General features: G+C 41.8%; 1 protein-coding gene across 1 annotated transcript; it reads right to left on the bottom strand.

The window, feature by feature from the left end:
• Nucleotides 1-187: 187 nt before the first annotated feature.
• On the bottom strand, nt 188-2133 carry c9h1orf210 (chromosome 9 C1orf210 homolog). Its single transcript, XM_068743927.1, has 3 exons — nt 2013-2133; nt 1646-1840; nt 188-1064 (listed from the first exon to the last, which is right to left on the bottom strand). Exons 1-3 carry the CDS (start codon nt 2068-2070, stop codon nt 862-864), a joined length of 456 nt encoding a protein of 151 aa, XP_068600028.1. The 5' UTR covers nt 2071-2133; the 3' UTR covers nt 188-861.
• Between the last annotated feature and the right edge of the window lie 7025 nt (nt 2134-9158).

Raw genomic sequence — 9158 nt, 5'->3', positions numbered from 1 at the left:
GGTAAGAGCCTCGTCTGACGGCTTTGCACAGGCCTGTCAGATAACGCAGCAGCTGTGAGTCTGACGGGTATTTACTTTTTACCTCTGAGGCACGCGAAGACCAAAGTGGACGAGAAAGTAGTCCTCAAAAGTCACATTCATTTTTTTACAGAATTTGACCCATTCAAGCAGTCACATTGTTCCAGCTTTAAGTAGATTTGTTTTTTTATTGAAGTCGCATTTATTTTGTATTTTTGCAGAATTTCCAGTAGAAGAGTACAGATTCAATCACTGCTCTACTGTTGTTAAAAGTCTAACATCAGCAATCAAATCAAGATTAATTTAAAGAGGGATAATGTGTTTATTATAGTTGACCAACTATCCGTATGACCATGACATTTATGGTTATCTGTGCTCATGCACGCTACTATATCTGCACCTCTTCCTTCTCTCTGACACGATACTACACACAATACTGCACAAGTGAAATATTTGTCTTTTCTCTTGGCACAGCTGTTCTTTTCTGCCTAAACCACAAGAGCTTTTGCATATCCTGAGCTGTAAATCAACCAATCAGCAGCAATGTAACAAAAGACAGCCAGCAGACCCTAATGTCAGTGTTGGATCTTATTTACAGATGATCAATTGATTTTACTTCAACAAAAACATATCCGTTTGGAAACAGAAATTGTACTTGCTTTTCAGTCATGTTGTTGTCTTAAATTAGAAACGTACTTTTGCATTAATATACATGTTTGCACTTCATAAATCTTTTTGTGTCTGACATTTAGAATCTGAACAAACAAAAGGTGAAACAACGAGAAGGCTGGAGTGGAATTGATGGTTTGCACAGCTGATGAGGTGAATGCAGAGACAGTCCTATTAGGTAACGGCAAATTTGATTTCATCCATTTCATCCTCCGTGTCCCGCATAATCTCCGCTGCTCTTGCAGCTCTCGCTCGCTCGCTGGCCGGGATGTAGTTGTCCTCTATGAAGCCGTCGTCGTCGTCTTCCTGATTCAAAGGAGGCAAGCGGCGAGGGTTGATCTCATTGCTTCCATGCATGCTAAATCCCACCTCCAGGCCTGCAGCAGCAGAAACAGTTTTACATGCATCAGGATCAGTGGCGGATATGTATTATATTCCATCTGTGAGGATTGTATTTGGACAAATGAGGGGGAAAGCACCCCAGAGAAGACTGCAGGATTCATCTGAACCTACATTTGTGTGATCGGATGACATATGAAAAATGTCATCTGATATAAATCCAGCAAAACTATTACATTTTGGAGTAAAGTCAATGTCGGTGCATCATTTTTTATTTATTTTTTCTGAGGAAATAATTCATAGATTGTGATTTATTTATTTTTATGTGCATAGATATCATGTTTATGTGTGGAGACAGTGTAACCCTGATCCAGATTATAATCCAGCTCTGATAACATACAGTAGCCCAGTGCTAGCACACACAGCTAACACCAATGTGTAGCTAAAACAATAAGCCTTGGCTTCTACAGTTTTGGATATATTCCGATTCATGTGATTTATGTCCTGATTTTTCCCGTGGCTCCAGATCAGGTACGTGCATGTGTTTGACCTTGGTGGAGATATGTGCTAAGCAGTTTCCATTCAAATATTAAGAACAGTTTTATGGGTAAAAACAAACCTGTTGGTTCACAATGGCTGACGCTGTCCGCCTCCCTCAGACGCGTGTGCCTGTAGCTGGCAAGGTAACGCCGAAGCACCCGGCATTTGGCCAGGAGGGCGATGAAAATGGAGATGGAGAGAGCTATGATGAGGACAGCAACCATGAACTCCCACTTGTGAGAGTAGTATTTACCTCTCGGGTCATTCCCAGTGACTGCAAGAGAGCAAAATAAATCCATTAATCTGTTGTGCCTGGTTTCATCTTAAAGTCTGGTTTGCATCCTTGTTATTGTTGAAAAGCACCGAAATATCTAAATCAACTCGGTCCCACCTCGTACTAGTTGGACCAAATATGTAATCCACTATTAGTAACTTCAAATTCTTACCATTCTGTGTTACTGCCGGTGTGGCTGTAAACATTGTGTCGTCTGAAGTCACTTCCATCTCTTATGTGGTCGGACTCCTGCTGTGTGGCTCGGTTTGCCTCCGGTTGGATGAGAACTGCCGCTTGCTCCCAGCCACAATGAACTCTAGCATGAAGCCATGGATCAAGGGAGGTCCATCACTCGTATGTCGTATGTGAACTGGGAGCTTTTCCTGCTGAGAGAACGGGCAGAGATGGTTAGGGTTGTTTTTATTTTTAAGATTATGAATAATCTGAGGGAAATGTTGCAGGGCTGGAATCTCCCCAGATGAGGGAGGCAGTCAGGATTCCTGCTTATTGGGATATCCACTAGGTGGCAAGGTTGAGTGGCAGGGAACTCCTCTGTTCAGACACCATTGAGAGGATGTAAACCTTGTATCCCGTGTGCATTACAGCTTTGAATAGTGCTGGACTCTTTGTGGCAGTAACTGCATATTTCATAACTGAGCCAAATAACCCGAACGCTCAAATGACCTGAATATTTTCACAGAAAATGCGCTGCCTGGATCCTTTATATCCAGAAGTCACAACTGAGCGCAAGCTGACAGGAGTTTCAGGAGGATATTATCCACAACAGGAAACGTGTTGTCGCAAACAGGAAGTCCCACATATTGTAGGACCTTCCTCCATAGGTCCAGCACAGAACACTGACTGCGGCTGTGTCACAATACAGGAGCTGGATGCTTAATGATTGGCCAAGGCCTATAAAAGTAAGCCCACAGGATATTATGTCCTGTGAAACCTGCCAACATATGAAGGTGAGGTGGATGGGGCACATGCCGTTGTATTACAGACACTGGCTTTCTTTGGAAAATGTTTGCTTTTTGGGTGACGCACTAAATGAGAATGCAAATCTAAGCTGGTGGCTGGTTTAGGCTAGCATAAAGAACGTACATGGGAGAAAACGAATTTGTTCAAAGACAATACAAGTCCTCCATCATTAACTTTTAAAGTTGACTTATTTGCAAAAAACAATTGTTCAGAGCACTATTCCTTGAATTATGTTATATTAAATGACTGAAAAAGTGTCATGCTTCATGTATTCTTCCACTTGATATATTGATATACTTGAGAGAGAGAGCAAGAGAGAGAGTCTTTGTGGACAGTGCAGCTATTTGCATGCTGGTTCTCTTTATTCACCGCCGTTGCAATAATGTTGTCAGACAAGTTCACCGTGTACCAACTGTAGTTTTTTTATTATTTTTTTTATACCTGTATTGTGTTCCTTGGGACGTTCAAGATTATGGTCTCAAGGAAAATAGTTTGCTTCTTGACATTTATCCCCTTCGGATAAAATAAGGATTTAAATAAATAATAAATAATAAAAGTCATTGAATTCGGGTGTTCCAATCACTTCCATGGCCACAGGTATATAAACTCAAGCACCTCCGAGGCATGCGGTCTACTTCTACAAACGGGAATGAAGGAATGGTTCGCACTCAGGAGCCCACTGAGTTCCTCCCTGGTGCGGTGATCCTAACCTTGTGGGAACAGTTTGAGTCCACAAAGCAAGTTCAATAAAGACACGAATGAGAGCAGTTTGGTGTTGAAGAACTTGGCCTGGCCTGCACAGCGTCCTGACCCCAACCCGATAAAACACCTTCGGGATGAAGACCGCGAGCCAGGCTCTTCTTGTCCTCATCAGTGTCTCACATATCCCCTTCTGGAAGAATGGTTAAAAAAAATCCCATAAACACACTCCTAAAAATGCCAAGAGTTGATGCTGTTACCGCTGCAAAGGGTGGACAGACTTACTACGCCCTATGGTTTCAGCAAGTTCACACAGTATGTGTGTAAAGGAAGGTGAACAAATAGCTTTGTGTTTATATATATACATGCGTGGAAACAGATTTGGATTCTGATCCCAAGCAAAAGAGATGTATAAGACCCAATTAAATTCTGATGGAGATTCATGAATGTTAACTTCTTGTTCAGATTGTCTGGGCTTTGTTTTCCTACATGGATTTAAATGGGACGGGATGAGTCTGAGATTGTCTGTTTAATAATGCATGCTTGTTTTGCAGTTAATAACTATGGGAATGAACCCAAATCAAACTGGGCTGCTACAGATTTGCGTCTCCCTCTCTTTCTCTGTTGTCTCTGAGGTGATTTTTCACAGCAAGAGTGATCCGGCTGCTCAGCGCCAGCCATTAGGCCTCTTCCTTCTCTCCTTCTGCAGCTATTCTCTTCATCAGTGTTGGCTGTAAACACGCCAACAGGGTTGCCTTTATCTCTTCCTGCTCTCTCCTCGCACAGGCAAAGCACAACAAAATATACACTGAGCTGCAAAGGACTGGGAGCTATGGGAGAGAAGCCGGGGAGAAAAAACTACTGTGTCTGACACACATTTCTGTGAGCATATATATGAACAAGTTTGCATCGTCTGCAGCAGTCAGTGTTGGAATATCGTTCCCAAAGAACAGTTTCAGTTTTTTCATCATTGTTTTAAGTCTCATTGCCCCAAATTGAGAGTGGAATGTCAGTTCAGAGACACACTAATGATGGCTGGAGGGTGTAGAAGGATCTTTCAGTCATCAAGCTGAATTAAACATCAAAAACCGTGTTCCGCTCATGGGTCACGATTACATTACTGTGAACAGACAAATTCATCTCATGGTTTGAAATTTAATTATGCGGTTGGTATGTCAATTTATTGGTGTTGAATAATCAAGTATGGGTTTGAGGTACTTTTATTAAAATTAAAAAAAAAGCATTTAGACCAGCAGAACCAAACTCAAAAAAAGTTAGACTGGGTTAAAAGTCTGTAAATAAAAAAAGGAGTGTGAAGGCAGGATTTAAAAGCTGTTTGTGTGTGGGCCATCCCGATGTGGCGTAGTACGGTGGCCCTGAAGTGCAAATCACAACAACAAATCGTATTGCACACAATAAAGAAGGAATCGCGCAAACAAGAAAAAAACACACACACAAGTAAGGAATCGTGCAAACAAGAATACAAAACACACAAACAAGAATCGAAATCACGCAAACAAGAATTGAAATCACGCAAACAAGAAATGAAATCACGCAAACAAGAATCGAAATCACGCAAACAAGAATCGAAATCACGCAAACAAGAAATGAAATCACGCAAACAAGAAAGCTCCAAACCGGAAATGCTAAATATCGGACATGAGGGGTCTGGTTGCTGATTGGACAGAAGCACTGTCAATCATTCTGACTTTCGCTACAGGTTTCCCGTAATTGAGCAGCAATTAGTAGCAATTGAGTAGTAGGTAAGAGAACAGCGTGAGATACAAAAATATGTTTTGCCGTCATTGTGGTAAAAAGTTACCCGAAGAAGAACGGCCGAACTATTGCAGTGGTTGCGGCAAGAGACTTCAAGGGATTCTGGACAATGAACCAACCGCATGTCAACTATTGCATCATAAGTGTGTCCCGCATCAAAATAATTACTGATAATGTCTTCGGTGGCAGCCATAATTACAAATGAACTTTCTCAGCAATCATCATCCGGACCTCTGCATGTCCGATATTTAGCATTTCCGGTTTGGAGTTTTCTTGTTTGCGTGATTTCATTTCTTGTTTGCGTGATTTCTATTTTTGTTCGCGTGATTTCATTTCTTGTTCGCGTGATTTCATTTCTTGTTCGCATGTTTTTGATTCTTGCTTGCGTGTTTTTGATTCTTGCTTGCGTGTTTTGTATTCTTGTTTGCGTGTTTTGTATTCTTGTTTGCGTGATTTCATTTCTTGTTTGCGTGATTTCATTTCTTGTTTGCGTGATTTCGATTCTTGTTTGTGTGTTTTCTATTCTTGTTTGCGTGATTTATTATTTGTGTGTGTGTTTTTTCTTGTTTGCGTGATTTCTTATTTGTGTGTGTGTTTTTTTCTTGTTTGCGCGATTCCTTCTTTATTGTGTGCGCTACGATTTGTTGTTGTGTTTTGCACTTCAGGGCCACCGTAGTACGGGGAAGACTGACTTCATCGTCCACTCAGCTTGTTGCAAAGAGCTTCATTGTATTTAAATCAAAAGGTTAAATATAAATATATTGCGTGGACATCCAAATTAATTTTGACAACCTGTTGCATGCAATGCATTGTCTCCGTACCGTCAATCACCTAAATCACTTGAGGAAAAGCGCAAATGATGGGTTAGACAATCGCAAATTACACAGAAAGCTGAAAACAAATGTCCCTTCAGCTGGCCGTCGTCACAACCATCCAGAGAGTAGCAAGCCGCTCCCTCTCTCTCTCTCTGTTATTTTTATCTTACTTTGTAAGTGAGATCCTTGTTTCTATCAACGATAATGGCCGCAAGTTGAGAGAACAACTGGTTTCTGAGCATGATTATTAAACTCACACATTAATGCTCAACCCATATAACCCTCTAATATTAATCAAAGGCAATGTCATAATGGCACCAAAGTGTTGTTTACTTATTGCCTTCGAGCTCTGGCTTAATGTCAACAGAGAAGGGTCACATTGGCTATGAGCTAACCCTTTTAGCATTATATTAATTAGCAAATGCATTACATAATGTGCATTTTCGCCACAATGTATGCATCCTTACATTTAAAGCTGAAGCACCTGAATTCCATTATTAGAGAAATACTGATCGTGTATGAAGCTGCGAATAATGCATTCCTGTTTCCAGTGAAAACCGTGCGAGACCAGCATGCAGCAGGTGCAGGAAATGGTGGATCGCTGCTCGCTTGCTGTTACGAAAGCACATTGGCTATGAGTATTACGCTTTTTAAGCGTAATACTAATGACTAATCTGACTAATCTGGTGATTGTTTGCATTATCAACTCTTCAGCTAAGTCACAAGTTCACAACCCATCAAGCAAGTGCAGTAAAGATTGTCGGATGACACAATGCGACACACTTTGTTTTGAGAGGACCAGCTGAATTTCCCAGCCTTACCTGAACGCCTGTCTGTGTAATGTCCACTGTCTTAAGGAACCTCGTTTGCCGTGCATCCGATCTCACGTTCCGCATCAACCTTAACTACATCTTCTTTTGTTTCGTCTGTACGATACGCTATGCAAAGGTAGAGCAAGGTGTGCTCGACAGCTGCTTGCCAGGACAAGTTAATGGGTAACTTTGTAACTAAAGGTGTGCTCTGTCCCGCCTCCTGTAGCGCCTTTCTGTCCAATAGCACGGCAGACCCATGTGAAGGTTATATTGTAACAGAACATTGCCAAACCAGAAATAATTAAAGCTTTACTTGTAGGCAATAATTCATAATTTTCAAGCTAACTTTGTGAGTTCAAGAGTGAAACCGGTCCAGCCAGTTTTTTTTTTTTTTTTTTTGTAAACAGATGTGAGGTTCATGCAAATGCAGTTCCAGTGGGTTATAAAGTAAACCTGTTTTGTTATCTGCTTATGGGTCTTCTGGGAGTGCATGTAAGTGTAGTTTAGTTCGTGCGCTAGCCAGGCACCACGCCTCACTTTGTTTGTCTCAAATGTAAACCCTTTTCTCAGTCCTTTTCAGAAGAGCGAGGAAATCAGACAAGATAAAGGTTTTTTTGGTGACAAGGAGTTTTGTTTATTTAAGATGTACTGAGGGGAGTGATCGGACCTCTGGTGTCTCTGAAAGAAAAAACCAGGTGACCCTGAAAACAATGGGGCCGCTTCCTGACCACTCAGCAATGGACCTTGCCTCTTTACATCTCCCTCCCTTACTCTTCCTCCTCCCCTCCCTGCCTCGATATGTTCCAGGATGCTTCAGCTGCATGTCTTGGGGGAGATGGCTGGGTTGGGACAGTAAAATGATAACTCAGCATCGACTGAAAGAGTCAGCAAGGCGTTCCCACCACAGAGGCTGTTAGCTGCACGCTAACTGTAGGATTATCACAGACATTCTACCAAATCTGAGGAGGACCAGCCACAATCTTGGGAATTTCAGTAATGATTATGATATGTAGAAATGCACTCCACTTGGAGGAGATCATGCTTGTTGATCATCTGTGATAAGTATCGGTAGACCAATATAAGAATTGTCATTATAAAGATAGCGGCTATGGACAAATGTTCAATACATTTACAACATGTAAACAAAACCAAGGTCTTCAGGAGAACTGGTGGAACTGTGATCAGAATCTGGATAAGATTCCTGGAGACAGGCTGGGGCTTTCCCTTCTTCCTCTGTCATGGGATGTTTATAGCCTGTCCTCTGAGACAAGTGGTGGGCGTCTGGCGGAAGATGTGAAGCCTTTGGTTGGTCGAAGGGAAATAACAACACGTGTCAAACCCGCCGAAACAATGGACAGGAGGACCTGAGGAACGGGTTTGTGACAAACAAGCGTGTGCCTGGCCTTTAACTACCAATACGAGACGAGCAACAGCGCGAAGCAGGCTGGGCTGAGTGTCCCTCCATTCGTTTCTTTTCCATTTGAGGCTGGTGTAAATTTTACGAGGCGATAGACACGCATTGATGACACATTTGTGAGCCATATATGTCGCCTCCATCTGGAAATGAGAAGCTCTCTGCTTATCTGTTTTTAAATGTAGACACATCCTACTTACAGCCTCATTCTGAGGGGTCTTTTATTGTCGTTATGTATATTAAATGCTTTCGATCTAGTTGCTGCAAAATGCATGGAAATGTAGCCCCTTCTGTTTTTCACTTGAATATCCCCTCTGCTGCTGCGATGACCTATTTTCAACACAGATGTTGTTTCATATCATTTAATCTGATATAAGAGTCTCTTGACTACATGCGCTCAGCAGTGTAACATTACCCACCTCGCTAATATGCAGTTGGAAACGCGTAATTTGTTTGACTTGAGCACTTGCCACGTCTTGCAGGTGTGATAATTTATCCACAAAGCAGGAAGAAAAGGAAAAGGGTATCAGACTTCCAGCCTTCGCTTCTTGATCTTAGAGTACATTTAATTTATTTTAACTCTTCACAGTGAACGAATATTTCTTATTGCTGTCTAGAAAACACAAAGCTTGATAACTAGCTGCTCTAAGAAGCAATCACGTGCATATTTAATGATCTGAGCTTCTCCAAATGGCGTGTTAATCGGTACTCTCCCTTCCCTGACTGTTTGCTTTGGATGTCATGGTTGTGCGAACATACTCTTAACCATATGGTGACAAATCACCTCGCTGCAGTAAAATGCTCTCACAAGCGCAGCTACA

This window comes from Brachionichthys hirsutus, chromosome 9 (genome assembly GCF_040956055.1).
Source record: "Brachionichthys hirsutus isolate HB-005 chromosome 9, CSIRO-AGI_Bhir_v1, whole genome shotgun sequence".
Lineage (NCBI taxonomy): Eukaryota > Metazoa > Chordata > Actinopteri > Lophiiformes > Brachionichthyidae > Brachionichthys > Brachionichthys hirsutus.
This window is presented reverse-complemented; position numbering and strand designations above follow the sequence as displayed.

Coding starts and splice junctions, on each gene's coding strand:
- c9h1orf210 (XM_068743927.1), bottom strand. CDS start 2,070: ATGGAAGTGACTTCAGACGACACAATGTTTACAGCCACACCGGCAGTA. Junction 1,841..2,012: donor ACCGGCAGTAACACAGAATG/GTAAGAATTTGA, acceptor GCTCTCTTGCAG/TCACTGGGAATGACCCGAGA. Junction 1,065..1,645: donor CAGCCATTGTGAACCAACAG/GTTTGTTTTTAC, acceptor CTGCTGCTGCAG/GCCTGGAGGTGGGATTTAGC.